Source organism: Vanacampus margaritifer, chromosome 2, assembly GCF_051991255.1.
Source record: "Vanacampus margaritifer isolate UIUO_Vmar chromosome 2, RoL_Vmar_1.0, whole genome shotgun sequence".
NCBI classification, from domain to species: Eukaryota; Metazoa; Chordata; class Actinopteri; order Syngnathiformes; family Syngnathidae; genus Vanacampus; species Vanacampus margaritifer.
In genome coordinates, this window is record NC_135433.1 from 55,322,842 (window position 1) to 55,342,552 (window position 19,711).

General features: G+C 40.3%; 1 protein-coding gene across 1 annotated transcript; it reads left to right on the plus strand.

Moving 5' to 3' along the window:
* Positions 1-2,308: 2,308 nt before the first annotated feature.
* On the plus strand, positions 2,309-19,711 carry ppl (periplakin). The gene is made up of 22 exons (XM_077557698.1): positions 2,309-2,611; positions 6,415-6,514; positions 7,582-7,736; positions 7,831-7,951; positions 8,091-8,216; positions 8,506-8,547; positions 8,780-8,941; positions 9,532-9,639; positions 10,052-10,147; positions 10,282-10,404; positions 10,479-10,625; positions 11,174-11,325; positions 11,412-11,512; positions 13,329-13,486; positions 13,587-13,765; positions 13,889-14,027; positions 14,469-14,662; positions 14,749-14,899; positions 14,992-15,075; positions 15,166-15,282; positions 16,382-16,474; positions 16,558-19,711. Exons 1-22 carry the CDS (start codon positions 2,553-2,555, stop codon positions 19,225-19,227), a joined length of 5,277 nt encoding a protein of 1,758 aa, XP_077413824.1. The 5' UTR covers positions 2,309-2,552; the 3' UTR covers positions 19,228-19,711.

Below are 19,711 nucleotides of genomic sequence, written 5' to 3' on the forward strand. Positions count from 1 at the left end.
TGGACGTGTGCAGTAAATTTTCCCCCACGTAATCAATAATGTAGTCTAATGCTAATTCTAGTGGAAAACAACATCTTAGCTTTCCATTCAAGTACTACCCAAGTTTGAAGCACTTTCTTGAATATAGTTTAATTAAAACATCAGCAGGATCTTGCACAAAACCAGCAAAGGAAATCTGTAGATATACTGTAAACAATATGTATGACTTTTAAGAATATTCAGACAAAAAAACACATGTTCAAAGAGACAGTGTGTAGATTTTATTTTCAATGTTCATTTTAAAAACCCACTATTTAAATAATATGCAGAAAAATATGATCTATCACATCAATGTAATTTTTTTTTCACATAATCCTTGGTCTTGTAATCACTCATTATATTACATAGGTGACGCCACACCTAACAGGAGGCAGACATGTTTCGCCACCATCTTTCTGCTACGGATATCCAAAGGAGACAAAATTAGTGAACGTAGTAATTGGTGGTAGGCAATGTAGGTAGTGTGGTCTCTCTGAGGCACCGTTGTGCATCTGCTTCAAAATGCACATACTTTCTACTTGGGTCATTATCGTTGCATTCCATTAGCTCACCACTAGATAGCAAAAAAATTATACTCATACTGTCCCTTAGGGCACCAACTGATTAATTCTGGATGTGTGTATTGCCTATTTACTTGCTTTTTCTGTTGATTTGAACTGCCATAAAGGGTGGCGTCTCTTGAGACATCCACATACTGTATAGTGCAAGACATCAGCACAGACGATCAAGCATTCACATTCACTCTTAGGCCTACATTGGTGGCAAATGTACCAACACTGTGCTTAAGTAGAGGTACAGATTAAGAAAAAAGACATATGTAGTAAAAGTAGAAGTACTGGTTCAGCTCCTGTACCTAAGTAAGTGTTAAACAAAGCTTAAGTCCAAAAGTAAATACAAATTATTAATTTGATAACTTTCATATTTATTTTGATAATTTGGCACAATGAAAAATAAAACAAGTTTCCTTCCTAACTTAAAAAAAAAAGTTTTTCCATTTGAACTGATTAACAAATAATAATAATAATAATAATAATAATAATAATAACAACAACAATAAAAGCTAAATTAGCTAATTGAAGAAAATGCACCTTACTTGTTTTTTTTTGTTATTCAGATTTGACATAGAATTTTTGAACACCAGCAGCTGATGCTTTTTAGGCTGGCACAATTCATAATAAGGCATTTAAACACAAATCCTTTTTGAATTAACAATCTTTAAGATAAGGTAATGGCCAAAAATTGCTCATTTTAGCTAAGTTAAGAGTAGAAAATACAAGTATCTACTTTCAGATGTTGTGAATCAAACCAAAAATTCATTGAAAAATACATTATCAGGTAAAGTACAGCTACCTGTAAAATCCACTTAAGCACAGTAACGACACTCTTAAAACTGCTGGGTCAAAAGTAACCCAAACTGGGTGAAATAGTAACCCAGTGCTGGGTCTAAAGGGACAGAGCCAATACTGGGTTACTTGTACCCAGTGCATTGGGTTGAGAATATTTGAAATTGGGTCAAGTTTTTGATCCAACAAGTGGTAGAAGCTATCCATGCAATTGAGTTAAGGCTATCCCAAGAAATCGATGACTCAGGTAGTCAGTATAGTGGTTATAAATAATGCCAATTTTATTACTAACATTTTCTAAGAAGAAGAAGCAACTTTCCACTGTCAGTCACTTACATATTTGTGTTTATATTAAAATGGTGACCAGCTTCAAATCTTTACCTGCTTCAACCTGCTCAAATATTCATTTCTGCTGCGTCAAACTCAAACTAATTAATCCGACCTTTGAGTAAAAGTAACCCAATCTGCTCAAAATGTATATAGCTAGGTACCAGCGAGTGGGTTAGAAAACAACCCAGCATTTTTGGCTCTGTAAGTACTTGTAGGCCTACTATTGGTGTGAATGCAATCATTGATAGCTTCCACTGCACTCACATCAGTGGACAATTTGGAGTCTTCAATCGTGTATGAAGGCCTATTAGGAAAAGGGGGAGGAGTTCTCGGAAAAGACTGGAGGTGCTGAGCAGCAAGAAGCGCTACCCTACCCGTTTAAGAGTCAATTGCATTCTGTAGTAGGTGCATGAATTACATTGTGTCGTCACATACTTTATGTATAACGCCCTCGTGCCTTGGCGTTCACACAAAAAGACTATGTCAAGTTGGACTGGTTGAGCCAGTGCAACGCATGCGCGCGTATCGTGCGCGCCCGCGCCTTTGGCTTATGAATGCCTGGCTGTAGCCCCGCCCCGTTCACTGCTGGCTGTCAACGAGACAGGTGTGGAGCGACAAAAGTCAACTCAAAAAGTGGCTTCTCCAGGTATTGAGCGCAGTATAGCTAGTCAGGCGAGTGTGGGAGTGGAAGCGTCGACATAGTGAAGGGTGAGTGGACACAGCTGACATTTGGCACTCGCGCGGGCAGCGGTGGATCAACACTCTGGAAGACATCCGACGCTGAGCCGACTTGCTGCCATTGGTGTTTGATTGGAAGCCGCGGACAGGTCACCTGTCACCATGAATCGGTCAAAGAAATCAACCAAAAATCAGATCGTTAGCGCTACGGTCAAACCAACGTAAGTTGCCTTTTACATTTACAATGTGGCACGATATAGTTAGTGTGAAGTGTGAATTATCTTCCATTTAAAGTAACCAAGCCGTGCAAAAAGTTGCAATTGCAACTTGAATATTACCTTACCAATTTTATTTAATGTATTTATGTGTTACACATGAACTGACTTAATTTAACCACTTAGGGTCTTATTTATATTTCCAAAATACTGTATATGTTTTGCATGCAAGTATGCGCATTTTACGCAACATGAACAATATTATTCCCCCTCATAGACGTGGGCGTGAATGTTAAATACCAGCCCATTAGTTTGCATGATTTGTGCTCTTTTCAAGTGAGGGTGTGGCACTGTTGTAAAGTTGTAGTAACTGGTTTGATAGGTACTATTCAGCAGTACCTCCTTTCAAAGACAGGACGGACATGCTTTGCATGCATGCCTCTCCCACAATAGATTCCTGCAAGCAATTACATTTTGACTAACTTTGTGGAACTGAAGTTAGTTTTCATTCATCAAAAAATATTTGTATTTTAATTCGTAGTCTCAGCTGCTTGGAGATAAAGTGATGTGTTTCAAAATAGAATGTCATGTTCTTTGTCATTCGGCAAATTTTATGGAAGGTTGGGGGCGCCTAGAATAACATGAAGATAGTGTCATATTTTTTTTAAGTAGTTTTCCCTGACTTTCATGTAAAGATAAAAAGCATTGCAACATGTATTCTACATTGTCATTTTTTCTTAATTTCGTAGTTTGTAATCATTTATTATTTATTATTAATATCATCATTGTCTACGTTGCTGTTGTGCATGTGTGTGGTGACAGTGCCAAAATTGGAACATGCAAACATCATCATCCAACGGTATACCAACTAGCAGCTGTATGTCAAGATATTAATCTGCAGACAAGAATTAACCATATCTAGCTATAAATGTCTGTATGGCTCCGCAGCCAACAGTAACCCCTAACCCATAGGTAGTTGTAGTATGTAGTATGTCTCTACCCACAACATTGCACAACACCAAGTCACCTGAGCATGCCCAATGATGGCAAACTTAGCTGCAAAATTGCAGAGGTAAGATGTACAGAACTTAGGAATCTTGCGTCCCAAATGCTCCTATCTTTTGTAGTGAAGAGGGGCTACTGTTCATGTACAGGTTTTATGAAACTCTCTGGGTAAAAATATTGTGCCCCATGCTGGAAATACTTCTTTTTTTTTTTAAGACAATGAAAGAAACAACTTTCGTCATCATTTATTCTGCTTATGACAAACAGACATTCATCTTTTCGAAATATATTTTTATTTAATTTCAAAGTAGTAGGTGGCAGGATGGCGCCCTAGTGCCCGCTATTGGCCAACTTCCACTGCCAATGACAGACAAATTACTGTGTTGCAACTCCGCCCACTTTGCTCTGTTATTGTTGCTCTTATTTTTTATTTTCTTGCTGAACAGAGAGAGAGGGAGAAAGAAAAACGATGACAAAAGCTTCAAACTGCTTGTTTGCGGTTTTCATTTTATTTCATTTCATTTTTATTTGAATAGGGACAGATGCCACAACATAGCTAATGAAAAACAATCTCCTGTAGCTAATGCTAATTTCCATTGCCCCAGAAGGGCCTTTAGACAAACACAGACCCCAAAAAACAGCATTTAAAACATAATCACATTGAAAATAGAGGGACACAAATAGGCATGTATCAGCAACACACACACACACACACGCACACACACACACACACACACACACACACGCACACACACACACACACACACACACACACACCCTATACATGCATGGAGCCCTGATGTTAGACTAGCCAATTTGTCAGTTTAACCTTAAAAGCTTATATGTAATTTGGTATTGCTTTCAAGTCAGTTTAGACCTGTTAAACGCATTTCTTTTAGCCTAACCTCTCAACAGAATTTTGGCAAATGTAACGACAGATATGGTATGCTGTCTCTCCCAACATGAGCATACGGTGACCAGGCGCCAGTGGAAGGATTTACTGTGACGATCACAACAGATGACAACAGCAACAACCACACCCACTATGACTTGTAGTATGTCTATTTGAGGCTTCTGTTCCCAATTAGGGTTTAGTTTCCCTTCCTGTCCTTAGAAACATCTCAATTGTGTGTTTCTAACGCTTTTGTGCCAGGAACCAGCACAACTTTAAGTTAGTGCAAGTGAGCAACCAAGGAAACATTTGACAACATGTTTAGAGAAGAAACATGAAGGAAAACCATGACATTTCCTCCAAATGTTCCAGCTGAACTGCATAACCCTGATGTTTTTTATATTTATTACAATTGTTTATTTTTTGTGTTAATCTGATTGCATGTAAAAACTAAAGACATGCAAAAGAAAAGTCATATGTTGGCTTACACAAGGACCTGTTGGTTAAGAATGTCACTGAGAATATTCAGTTTGCAATTGTGGGTTTGTGTTTGAAGGAGACAAAACACCTGATAGGGTGTTTTTTGTTTGATTAGAACAGCCGCTGTTAGATTGTCAGACATTAGGCCACAAGCCAGTCCAAACTCGTTCTCGATTGGTTTTGCATAGAAAACAAGAAAGGAATTAAAGTTCCTGTGCAGCATGCATGCAGTTATGTAAGTAAGGTTTGTTTAATGCAGTGGCTGAGTGGGTGTGACTGTGTTCTGTGCATGAGGGAATGAATGTGAGCTAGTGTTTTAAAATGACATAGACATGACCTGTCAAAAACACACACATGCTCCAAGTTATTTTGCTTAGCTGTTCACACATGCTTGTATAATGAAAACCACACCTAAGGCACTGATTTTACAAATATTGTTGTTTTTTTGATGAATCAATTTATTTAAACCAAAAAAAAACATCTCAAGATGGAAAACTAGAAATTAGCTAAACCTCTATTGAGCCAAATTTGTGTTTAATCAGGAAATGTGTATTCTCTACCTTACACATGAACTAGTTTTAAAGGCAGGATTTTGCAGTAATATAAAGGTATGATATCTAATAAGCCATATCTAGACTTGTTCTACTCAACACTCTGTCCTGCGGGACTTTAATAACAAGCGAATGACTCACAACATTTTAGTAAAAGCTCTATTTTCATTGTTGTTATAGGCTGCCGTGGTTGAAAATAATCACAGTGAGCTCCAATGTTACAATGTTTTCTGGTTTCTAACATTATTCCTATGAGGTGAAGATGAAACCAACATAGCACTTCACAGCAAACTGGCCCAGCTGGTTTTTGCTATCTCTGAGGGACACACCTCGCGTGCTATCACTTTGACTGCTATGATTGCAATGTGTGCAAAAGTCCATGCAGTACTCAACTCACTCGCAGTGGGTTAGGTTGGTAGATGAGTTGTTAAGAGTTTATGCCATTTGAGTGGGCATCCAACTTCATTAGAAGGAGTAGTTAATTAAATCAATGCCAATAGGTAAACGCAAACTTCAAAACCAAACATCTTAAACTTATCTTAAACTTATAACAGGTAAACATACTACAATCGCAAATGAATAAGCTCTTATCTAAGAGTTGTTGTATTTTCAAGTACCATGGCTCTTTTCAAGTCTTATGCCACTTGTACAGTTTTGACAATAAAGATAAAAAATTTCCTGACCATGTCAAAACTGTGAATTATTATTTTCATTTATTATTCTGAATCATTGTTTGGGCCACTGAGTGTACAGAATGCCACTGTTTTTGCTGGTACATGCTGCAAATACATTTGTCGAATCATTGAATGCTGTACTTCTAAAATTGCACAATACTTGTTTCTCATAATGGTGATGTTTCTCCCTCTGGCTGTTTCTTTTAGTATTACCTCGACAGAGTTGACGGCTCTGATCGAGAAGCTGCAGAGGAATGCCGATAAAGTGGAGAAGAACATCTATGATGTGGAGCAGAACCTCAACAAGGTACGGAAGTCTTAACACATTGACAGACATCTTTCAATACACAGATTCTTTATAATTATTATTTAAAAAAAAAAGTAATCCAACCAAATTTTGGTTAAACTTCAAATTTCATAATTTAATTAATAAATGGTAATAGTATTTGTAAAGTATTTTTCACCACTAATGGAATTGAGGTGGACAGATAATCTTTTTTGGATCACCCGTAATAATATCTCTGTGCAGATGTATGGTCATGCCCATTGCAAAAAACAACAACAAAAAAACATAAATTCAATATATAGGGCAGAGGTGGGAGTAAGTCACATATCACTGACGTGGGGCCAAAACCTTGTAGGCTACCTCCAAAATTGTCACTTTTCAGGAGACCCCAGAAATGGCATGTTTGCGCAACTATTAACATTGTATCATCAAAAAGAACACTTTGATTGGTCAAGAATTTGTAAAGATGAAGAAAACAATCGATAAAATTTACCAAATTGTAACTTATGAGGTTTCGGCCCAACGCCAGCAATATGTGTGCCACAAGTTAAGCTTCAGATTTCAAGCAAGTCCTGATTACTGTGGGGAAGGTGGGGAATCAAGCAAGTACTAAAGTCTGTCACAAGAGATATTGGAGCGATAGTAACTGAGCAGAACACAAAACAGTACATTAATGCATGAAAATACCATCAGCTCAGTGGCCGAGTGGTTAGCGTGTCCGCCCTCAGACTGGGAGGTCGTGGGTTCAATTCCCGGCTGGGTCATACCAAAGACTATAAAAATGGGACCGATTGCCACTCTGCTTGACACTCAGCATTAAGGAATTGGGAGGTTAGATCACCACATGATTCCCGAGCGCGGCGCTGCTGCTGCTCACCGTTCCCTCAGGGGCTGGGTCAAATGCGCAGAACAAATTTCATCCCACTTAGATCGGTGTGACAATCAGTGGATCTTATCTTAAAATGAAATGAACAACTGAATACATGTATGTGTATTTACTATTTATATTATGAAGAGGAATACGTGTTTTTTTTTTCTATAGAATGCATGATAGTTCTCGCTCTCTGACTTCCTCGTCTTTGCTGCAGGATGTTAGTAAGATCAACGAGGGCAAGCAGCCACTGTATCAGGAGGACACCAACAAGCGACTCCTCAATTCTCTGGACCTGCTGGTCGGCCTGGATGAGGATGCTGTCAATGCCAAGCGCCTTCAGCATCCTCAGGCAGAGATGATAGAACAAGAGTAAGAAATAGTCTGCGCCTTTCTCATGTCATTGTATCCTAAATAACTGAGTTTGTCCGTGTGTGTATGCATGCACGTGTGCGTATGTACGCAGCATGAAGCAGCTCCGTGAGAGAGTGAATAAGCTGAGAGTTGACCATGACCACATCTACCAACTCATCCGCACTGAGGGGGTGCCCACCATCAACTGGGGCAACATGATGGATGAGAAACTGGTAGGAAGTTGGATATATAATGCAGTATAATAATAAATAAATAATAAAATAATACAAATAGGTATCATTACTTTGAATCAGTAACAGCAAGGTGCATGAGTAAAATTAGATGTTTCTTTACACGTATCTGGTTTCCTAGGACAATCTGAGCAACAAGGGCTTTGGCCAGGACCTACCAACTGTGGAGAATGATGTGGAGGAGCACAACATCTTCCATAGTGAAGTGGAGGCTTTGGCTCCTCACATTTCTGCTGGTGGTGACAAGGTACAAAGACACAAACAAATAAATAACTCAACAAACAAGCAATAAACAAAAGTATGCAAGTAATGAAACAATAATAAATATGTATTTTTTTTTAAAGCTTGGAGAAATTAGTTGATAACATTAAATTTGTATTATTTATGTTGAGTATGTAGAAGAAAAACGTCTTGTGTTTTTTTCCATGTAAAAGCTTTAGAATGAATATCTAAAACATGAGTAATACATTAAAACACTAAACCAATTGGAGGCTAACAAAATTACATCCTGTTATGTTTCATCTGTATTTCTATAGGATTATGTCAGTGGCCTCCAGATGAAGTACAACAAACTGCTGGTAAAGTCGCACACTATCCCGCTCATGTGTACTTATTTCTATGTTTGTGTGTTTACTGTATACAACATTTTCCTGCATAACCTGTGACATCATCATACAACACATGGAATCACAATCATTCAGTAGAACATATGTAGCTCTATGCCATAATGTGTTTGTGTTGAATTTAGTCTATCAACTTCCCAAAATACTGTGCAAGAAAACATGTTTTTTAAAATGTTCCCCTCTTTAGGCCCTTTCCAGCGATCGCCAGCGCCACTTGCTGAGCCTGCGTGACTACATGCAACGCTGCACCAATGAGCTTTACTGGATGGACCAGCAGGCTGATGAGAGAATCAACTACGACTGGAGTGACAGCAACCTAGATTATCCTGCCCGCCAGAGGCAGTACGAGGTGCACAGTAAATACACTATACATGTATATAAACAATAGTGAGAAATTGTTATGGTTTCCCAGTCCTGGATCGCTAGTGTGGGGTGGAATCTTCATACCTCCAAAATCATTGCTTTTCAGTAGACCCCAAAACGGGCATGTATGTTCAACCATTAACATTGCATCATCAAAGAAGCAAGCTATTTTCAATACTAGAGGCTGGTCAGTACACGTGCGAACTGACCAATAGTAAAGATTTGTGAAAAAAGTTTTCCACATTTCAACTTGAAGGTTTTCAGCCCGCCTACGCCAGCGACAATGTAAATGTATCTCACATAGATAGATAGATAGATAGATAGATAGATAGATAGATAGATAGATAGATAGATAGATAGATAGATAGATAGATAGATAGATAGATAGTAGAAAGAATCAAATATATCACCCATTTGATTGTCTGTCTGTCTGTCTAGCTAATGATGACCTTAAAAAATAAATTACAGTATGAATGAAAGCATGCGTTTTTCCATTTTCAGAGACTGCTCTAATAGAAGCAAAACATGTATGCAGTAATCCATTCATTATAGTCAGCACCCCTCTTTTCCCAACAGAACTTCATCGGCAAATGTCTGGAGTCCAAGGAAGCAACAATCACCAAGCTTAATGAAGATGGAGAAAAGTTGATTGCATCAAAGCATCCAGGGTCAAATGTTATCGAGGTATTGCGTCCTTTTTTGGGGGTGGGGTATTGTTTTTTAGTTTGTTCTTTTTTTTTTTTTTTGCTCAGTATACACAATTATTTGTCATTCTTGAATAAAACATTTGTAAATTAAAATAAAAACAGCCTCCACATGCCTCATTGGCTTTGAGACAATGAGCAATGGCACTAATAAAAACAAAAGATTACAACTGATCAACCATACAGGGTTTAATATGTTGATAGACATTGTTACTAGTGTAATATTTTTCTAGCGGTCTTGTAATGTAAATGAATGATTTTATGGTTTAAAATGTATTCCGTCTAATGGACTTATATGCACATGTACCTGTGTTTAAAAAAACAAAAAAAAAACAGTATCTGTCTATCATTGCTGGACATTTTCAAACAATTACTTGCACGCTTACCCCCAGGCTCATATGGAGGCGGTGCATGCTGACTGGAAGGAGTACTTGAATCTGCTCATCTGTGAGGAAAATCACTTGAAACACATGGACGAGTACCACAAGGTTAGACACTGATAGCATATGAACATTTGAACAAGTTTACACTGGATTCTACACACACACAAAAGCATGCTCGCACACACACTCTCAGACAATCAAACGGCTAATAGAAGGTGCGCATGTGTGTGTATGATTAGTATCATAAGGAGGCACGTGACACCCAGGACCTGTTGAGGCGACTGGAGACAGAGGTGAAACAGAAGTACAACCCCGAGTTTAAGGATGTGTACCAGATGGAGGGTCTGATCAGAGAGCTGGATGTAAGCTTTTCTTGTAAGACTGCTCAGATGTTACTATCACCTATACTGAATGAGCTATTTGTTTGGATGTATAGGACCAGTCCAAGGCCATGGATCACTTTGATGAGCGGGTCAAGGCTCTTCAGAAGCGTGGCATGCAAGTTTTGCCTCTGAAATACAGACAGGAGAACGCTTCAAAGCTTCTCCCCGTTGAGTCTCTTTGCGATTTCGACACAGATGAGGTACTGACATAGGTCTTGTGAAGCCTAACAAGTAAAGTTTTATTTGTTATGATACAATTTGGCTGAAAATTCAGCAGACCATTATTAACAGGCATCTGGGTTTTTCTGATGATAAAAGCCAACTATGTAGAAAATAAACGTGATGGGCCACTGATTGTGTGTAAAGTACTTGTGTTGTGGTACTCTTGACACTAAATGGACAGCTAATTTTGACACAATGCTTTTTTTTATTTCCTATTTCCTTCTTATTGTTATCTTAGTGTTGAGAAAAGTTTTTCCAGCACCCCTCTTATGGTGGCAAAATATTTCTGCCTCGAAATTGTATTTTTAGCTTGTGATAATTGTTTCTCTTTCTTCAGTCTTTTTTCCTCAAAATTTTATTTAAGATACATAAAAGTTTTTTTTCTTAAATATTTTTGTCTTCATCAATTATTTTGATATTTATGTCTTGAATTTTTCTTTATCACTCATTGGTTCTGAGAGACTATTTTTACTACCGCTTTAAAACCCTGCCTTGTCTTGAATGACAAACTTTTTGGTTGGTGCAGGGGCAAATTGTGCGTGGGAACAAATATACTCTGCTTCGCAACAATGGAAGCAAGTGGGACGTGAAGGACGCAGCTGGACAAAAATTCTCTGCTCCAGCTGTCTGTTTCATTATTCCCCCCACAGACAGTGAAGCAGTGGCCCTCGCTGACAAGTGAGTTGGTATAGTTTTACAAATTCATAATGCAACCTGTAATGACGATATAAAGCTGAAACCATTGCAATGTCGTGTGTTAACAGCCTGGCCGGACAGCAGAATGCTCTCAAGCACAAGATGGGAGATAGCAAAGCAGGACTGCTGAAGCGCTTTGATGAGCTGAAAAAATCCAGTGGTGGCGCAGGTAAAGCTTATTACACTTATTTTGCTTCTTTCATCATGCATCTCATAGCACTTGTCGCAGTCATTTTAGAATCGATAAGATCCAAACATTATGCCTTTGCAAAGATTATAATGCTCAGTGAATGCACTGCATCAAACTGCGATTGTGTGGAATTATATTTTATGTGGTTCAAGCATCTGCCGTACAGCCAAGTGAGATACAAATTTCAGCTCAGTGTCCATGTTTTTTCCTTGTGCTTGTATGGATTTTCTTCAGGTCCATTACACCTTGCATGCTAGGCCAATGGAATTCTCTAAATTGCCAATAGGTGTGAATGTGAATGGTTGGAAAGTATGTGCCCTGCAATTGACTAGCGATGACTCCAGGATACATTCTACCTCAGGCACAAAGTCAAGATAGGCTCAGCTCACCTGTGACCCTTAACTCTAGCTTCGACTTTTCCTTTCAGCTTATCCCGTTCAGGGTTGGGGCAGCGACATCACTCTCTTCTTAACTTTACCCTCATCCAAACAGAGACTCTTCTGTCACATATTACAGCTGACACTTTCCTCAACCCATTCCAACCTGCTTGGATCTGCTTCTTCACCTCCCTGCTAGACTCACCATTGTTCTGGATTATTGACCTTTGGAGCCCTATTTTCATGCCCAGCGCAAGTCTAGTGAAAATTACAGTCTGTGCGTATGGGTCGAGTTTTCTCTTTTGATGTTTTACTGGACTAGCACAGATAGAAGATGTCATTTGTGCCGTTGTGAGAAAGGAATGCAAGCAATTCCTGACTAACTAAAGTGGCTAGCTCATTCTTTTTAAATTCAGCACAGAGTGAGAGGACAGAAGGACTCGCTGGAGTTCATGCAGGAGATCATCACGGCCTAAGTATATTTACAGTAAAAGGAACTGCAAGAAGATCGGATGGTGTTGGCCACATGCAGGCGTGTGACAAACACCCACTACCACCACGTGCCGCACTGCCAGGGGGTCTTATTGAAAAATATTGGGCGGCATGGCTCAGTGGTAGAGTGGTCGTCTCCCAACCGTGAGGTTGTGGGTTGGCTCAGCTCTTGTGACCATGTCAAAGCGTCCTTGAGCAAAACCCCGATTTGCTTCGGGTGGACCTGGCAAGGCCCTGCATGGGAGCAGCCGACCACTGGTGTATGAATGTGTGTGTGTGAATGGGTAAATGTGAGGCTTTTTAAAGCACTTTTGGCACCATATGGTGTAGATAAAAGCACTCTAAAAAGCTATCCATTTACCATTTAATTACATTAAACATAACACCCTCAATTTCATCATCCAATATATTCTTATCTAACTCTTCCTTAAACCCCTACTCCATTTCTCTTCCTATCTACACCATGGTAAAACAAATTGAACCCTGCCCATAAGCTTCTAGCCTTACTGCCTCTCTACCTGGACACATAATATAGCTAGCTTTCTCCTAATCATCATGTCAATTCTATAGCTTTTCCTGTCATAGTACCAATATTCAAAGTTCCACTTCCCACAATTAGTTCTGTGCTCTACTCTTCTCTTTCTTCCTATGAACCCACGTCCCACCTTTCTTTTGTTTTCGAGCCACAGTAGCTGAATTTCCACCATCCGGGCTGTGTGAATTATGATGTAGAATTCTTTGGATGAACATTCACAATTGTTTAGCAAGCTCTGCATTTCACTTTTAACTGGATAACTGATATAAAATGAATAAATACTGAAATATATTGCTAGTATAGTATTTTCACCTAATGTAACTAAATACAGTAACCAAACTAGCATGATACAATTCGGTCAACATACTGTATTGTAATTTTGTGTCATCAGACAAGCAGGAGCAGCAATGCCGCCAGTTGATGGCTGGACTAGATAAGGTTGCCAGAGACCTGGACATACAAGAGAAGGCCATTCAAGCTCGAATGCGCCCACCACTAGAGCTGAAGAAGCCACTACAGGATAGCGGTGATCGCCTGCAGGATTTGAGGGTAATTACTGGAATGTAACTGTTGTTATCCATTATAACCCAAAATAATTAATTCATGATTTATACAGGTTATAACTCACAAACTCACACATTTTCTCCAGGATATTGATATTGCAGTTCGTAGAATTGATCCAGAAAAGACCTCCAAAGTGCAAGAAGCAAAGAACTTTTTGGTTTCGAACCCGACATGTGCCAGTGCTCCTTACCTTCACAGTAAAGCAGATGACGTCAACAAGAAGTACAACTATTTGGAGCAGCTTCTTCAGTGCTCTCAAGAAAAGTATGACACTTGATTATTTATCACTATCTCACCTACTATAGCAGTAATAAGATTTTGGCATTTTCCGTCATCTCCAGTCTGGTTAAATTTCACTAACTATCAAATAAATCCTGCTTTATTTAGAATGAAGAATTCCAACCAGCTGGAGGCTTCACTTCAAAATGGAAAGGCTTTACTGTCCAACTATGAGAACAGGCTGGCCAGGGAGGATGTTGCTCCTTCTGACATGTCCTCATTAGAAAAAACTCAGCGTGAACTTGCAGTAAGATTAACCGCCCATTTTACAAGGCATTACCAGTGATGTGTTGTTAAAGACAGGAAAAGAAAAAAAAAGATAGATACATTGTTACTTATTGTATTTTTTTTAATCTTGTTTGGTCATCTGTGAGTGTGCTAAATAATGTACTTAATACACATGCTAGAAGTACCATGCAGATGAGTTTGTTTCAAATTAATGGGTCAAATAGAGGAAATAATTAAATGTTTTATTTTATTTTTTAAAACACACAAAAAAACTGAATAATTCATTGTGGCACAGGAGACAATCACAATCAAAACAAATATAATATATATTTTTTAAATCACTATAATCATAAAAAAGCACTGACTTGAAATTACTGGTACTTTTGCATTTTAAGTATTACATGCTCGACTGGAGCTGAAGCTAACTATATGCCTATTGTCTCCTTGTCTTCACTGACAGGATATTGCCTCAGACCTAAGGTCCAAGAGGTCAGTGGTCAATGAGACTGAGCAGAACCTGCGTTTGGCCAAAAACAGCGCTGACCAAATGGCCATAAAATTCCAAGAGCATTGCCCTGACATTGACAGGCAGGAAGCTGATGTCCTGAAACTAAACAAGCGCTTCAACATCCTGAACAATCAGATTGATACCAGGTCAGAGGGCACTGATGAGAAAGACAATCCAGAAATCCAACCAATAAACCATATTTTCTTGTGCTTTCCTTTACACCATGTCACAGGTCTCAAAGTTCGCAGAGGGCTAAGATGTCATACAACAATTATCGCAATGACTATAACAATATGAACAACTGGCTTGCTCGTATTCCAAACTATGAGCCATCTGAAACTGATGATATAAAGCAACTGGAGACTAAACTCAAGAATCAGAGGGTGAGTGCAATTTGCTGACTATAATAAAACATTATTTACCGTAGAGCAAGGTTACAATAGTATGATTTACTATTCTACTCTCTTGTCTATAGAACTTGCTCTCTGAAATTGCAAGAAAGGAGCCTGACATGAACAATCTTTCCAAAAATAGTCGACTTTATCAGCAAGCTATCAAAGTAAGATACTTTTTTTCCACGTCAGTTATAGCTTACATAAATAAAAAACATTATGTTAATGGGTTGAATCTTTTTGATGGATCTTTGTAGGACTATGAAGGTGAAACTGAGAAGTTCAGATCCATACTAGACCTTGATGATGGTCTTGTACCTCAGACATACAAGCGCAGCCGAATGGAATCCCCTGCACTGGTAGTCAAAGCAGAGGTGGGGCACGTTGCCAAAGTTTGTATTTGTTAATCAAACAATGCAGGGATGATGGTACAGTGATTCCCAACAAGGGTGTTGATATAAGTACCTGTCTGGGGAGGGTAATTTATGTATCTGTTTTTTTTTTCTTCTTTTTTTCTTTCTTTCTGGAGAGCTCAGTATTGTTCATTTGACATGTCATCATCATTGCTCTCCTTTTTTTTTTTTTTATGTGGGTGTGTGTTTGTGCGTGCGTGCGTGCGTGTATTCATTAGTGCACCTAAAACCTATTAAAAAATCCCATACCGTTCACCTAAACCGAACACATCAGAATCCAGCCAGAGTCGTGGGGCCGTCAGGAGACCCGAAGAAGGACCAAAGAAAAGAAAGGAAAGTGAAGTCCAGCACCGACCAGACATCATCCACCAGGCCACCAACCAGAGTCCTTCACCAACCCCAGAGACATCTGAATTCCAACAAATCAGGGAGACCTCAAGGGCTCAAAGGAGAGACTGAGGAAAGGTAGGAAGGACAGACGAACCAGAGTGAGATCCACAGACACCAGCCTCCACCGATTCAATGACCTGAGGAAGAAGCAGATTGTGTCTGAGTTTCGGTATATGCTGGTGTGGTGGATCTGGCATGCATGAAAATCTCCACCAAAGAGGGGAGCCGTCGACCCCTGCCAGGACAGAGCAAGCGCAACACCTCAGGGCCCCCCAGGCCGCGGCAGCGCCAAAGGATGACCCCCGGGCCCCGCAGGGGCCACCGGCTGGAGAGCAAACCCAGGAGCAGGAGCGCCCCCCACCCCAACGCGGCCCGCGCCCCCAACCCAACGCAGCAGGACGGGGCACTGCAGGCCCGCCAGGCACCCCACCGGTCCACAGCCCCCCCCATCCACCCCAACCCAGCCCCAGCCGCCCCCAGGCCCCCACACGGACAGGGGACCGCAGCACTGCTCCATACTGCGGTCTGTCCCAACCGATGCCCCCCCCCCCTCCCCCAGTTGTGTGGTGCATTAAAATTGGAGGGGAGTTGTAGGGCGAAGACGGTGTTTCCACCCTACCCCACTCCACTATGTATCTGTTCTGATGACATTGTGTTTCTCCCTTTGCAGGAAGCTGCTATTGAGGCCAGATATACCGAGGTGAATGCTCTAAACAGCCAAAGACTACAAAATCTCGAGTTCACACATAGCCTCCTCAACCAGGTGAATGTCTGCATCACGAACATAAGTACTATCTTAAACATGATCAAAATTTGTAAAATATTGCTGTACAATTTCTTCTTTAGCAACCAGATATCGCTTTGATCCGGTCTACAAGTCTCCAGTCAGTTAATGCTGCCCCAGCAGGGGACCTTTGGAGAATTAAGAAGCAGTTGCAAGATGAGATCCAAAGGAGAGAGCAGTTAGAGAAAGAAATTGAGATAATCCAAACTGACATATATGTCCTAGAAGGACAGAAGCCTCAGGATACTATTGTCAAGAAGGAGCTAATAAAAAAAGTTCCCGATCCTCAGCTAGATGAGGAAGTGTACAAGATTCAACAGAAGCTTTCAGAGGAACGTCGTATTACTCATGTTCTGGAGAATGACCTAGAGGTACTGAAGTTGAAACTGCGCGGTCTTGAGACCGAGGTCAAGGAAGGAGCACAGCAATACATGGTGAAGGAGGTTCTCAGAATTGAAAGAGACCGTGGTCAGGAAGAGGAGATGCGCAAGCTTCGGGAAGAGTTGGATGAGCTCAGAAGGCAGAAATTGATTAAAGAAAATGAGCTTATTCAGATACAAAAGCAAGTGACAATTCTGGCCGAAGAAAAGAATAAAGAGCAGGAAGTTATTAAAGAAGAGGAGGTCATAAAAGTACAAAATGATCCACAACTTGAAACAGAGTACAGAGTTCTCTTGAACAGGAGACAAAAAGAAACAGACGGAAGGAAGCAACTGGAGGATGAATTGAAATTTCTTCAAGAGAAACTTCGTAGGCTGGAGAAGGAGAAATCAATGGCAGAGGAGAAGATTTCCATTAAGGAGGTGCTTAAAGTAGAGAAAGACCCTGCGCTGGAAAGAGAGGTGGAAAACCTTAGGAGGCAATATGAAGATGAGAAGACCAAACGGAGATCCTCCCAGCGAGAAAGAACTGACCTCCAAAGGAAAATTGTTAGTCTAGAGGAGGAAAAGTCCAAGATTGTGATCCAAGAGAAGATGCGGGAAATTGTCCGCCCTGACCCCAAGGCCGAGAATGAGGTGGCCAATCTCCGACTTGAACTTGTTGAGCAGCAGAGGCGCTATAAAGATGCAGAAATGCAGCTTAGGTCTCTGCAGGACGAGCTGACCATGCTCAAGAACAGGGGACCTCTATTGGAGGTCAAGGAGATCATCAAAGAGGTCATCAAGTACAAGACAGACCCACAAACTGAAAGAGAACTTGAGAGACTTCGTAATGAAATTGTTGACAAAACTCACCAGACTGAGAAATCGGAGATGGAGATCCGTCAACTTAATGATGAAATTCAAAGATGGAAAGACATGAAACCTCAAGTACAGACGAAAGAGGTTGTCAATGAAGTGCTCCAGTACAGAGAGGATCCAAAAACTAAGGAGGAGGTTGAGATCCTTAAAAGAAAACTGGCCGATGAACAGTCGAAACGTCTCGAACTTGAGAGAGAAAGGTCATCACAAGAGGAAAAGATCCGACTGAAGAAGATAGATCTGTCTCAGGTCCGTGAAAAGTTTGTTCAGCAGGAAGTGGTCAAGATGGAAGAGGATGTTATGCTTCGATCAGAGTGTGAAACCTTCGTACAAAACATTAACAATGAGCAGAGACAGAAGGATAATCTGAAATCAGAACTCTATCAACTGCAAAGACTGAAGGCTGACTTGGACATGCAGTTGGAAGAAATTGAGCGCGAGCGCAAGGCAAGACGTGAAGCTGAATTAGAGATCCAGAGGCTTCGGGTCAGACTTACTGAGCTGGAGATGCGAGATAAAGAAAATCGTGAGAAGGTGACTGTCAAACAAAAGGTAGTCCTGCAGCAGGATCCCCAACAAGAGAAGGAACACTCTATTCTCAAACTTCAGATGGAAGAAGAGAGGCATAAACGCATGTTGCTTGAGAAAGAACTGAATGCGCTGATCCAGCAGCAGGTCACCTTGGAGAAGATGGATGTGAAAGAAAGAATTGTTCGCACAGAGAAGGTACAGGTTGAGAAAGATCCAGAGGCTGAGTTTGAGATTGAGAATCTGAAGAGAACTCTGGAGGAGGAGAAGAGGAGAAAGAGAGAACTTGACCAAGAGTTGGTAACTGTCACCTCCAGGCTTTCTGAGATAGAATTTTCCAACACCAAGTCAAGTAAGGAGCTGGACTATATCCGTGATGAAAGTAGTCGCTTGCAGCACGAAAACCAAAGACTGCAGAATGAAATTCGCAAGCTTCGTTCTGAGATTGAGATCACCAGCAAAGAGACTCAACTTATCACTGAGTCTGCACCAAGAGAAGATGGAAAGAACCTGGAGTTGAGGCTTGCGTCGCTACAGAGAGAACTTGCAGAGCTCAGAGGCATAACCATCAAAAAAGATGAGGAGATAGAGAGGCTACAAAAGAATCTGTCAGCTGTTAGAATGAAGAGAGAACAGAGAGAAAGCCATCTGCGAAGGTCTATTGTTGTTATTGACCCAGACACAGGAAAAGAAATGCGACCAGAGGAAGCCTTTAAGCTGGGGCTGATCGACTGGAAAATGTTTGTCAACCTGCAAAGCCAGGAGTGTGACTGGGAGGAGATCACAGTCAAGGGTCCCAAGGGAGAATCGTCTGTACTTCATGATAGGAAATCAGGGAAAAAATTCTCCATTGATGATGCTTTGAGTCTTGGCCATATCACAAATCATCAGCTTCAGCAGTACATGAACAAACAACTAACCATTCAAGAATTTGGTGTATTGGTGTCGGGAAAAAACAAGTAAATTCATCTACAAAAGCATGTTTGGTTTCATGCAACAAAATATGATTTTTTTGTTGTTTTGTTGATGTTTGTTTTGTCCTGACTTTGCTTTTGTGGTGAACTAGCCCCCCCACCCTTCACACACACACACACACACACACACACACACACACACACACACACACACACACACACACACACACTTCCTTCATTACAAAATGCACTATGTACTTATTTGCTTATACATATTCCTGTTTATGGTGTTGAATTGAACATACAGTTGCTTATAAACTAATTCAATTTCCATTAGATATGGTCTCGGAAGAATGCCTGTCCCTGAGCTTTATTTTACTACACTGGGTACATGGGTACACAATTTTTTTTTCTTTTATTTTCCAAATACAATGCATTATGACACATAAATGTTTCCATTATTTGTGGGATCTTCCAGGAAATCACATATATTCTATGCCTATCCCTAAATAAAAGTCAATTTAAAATGAGAA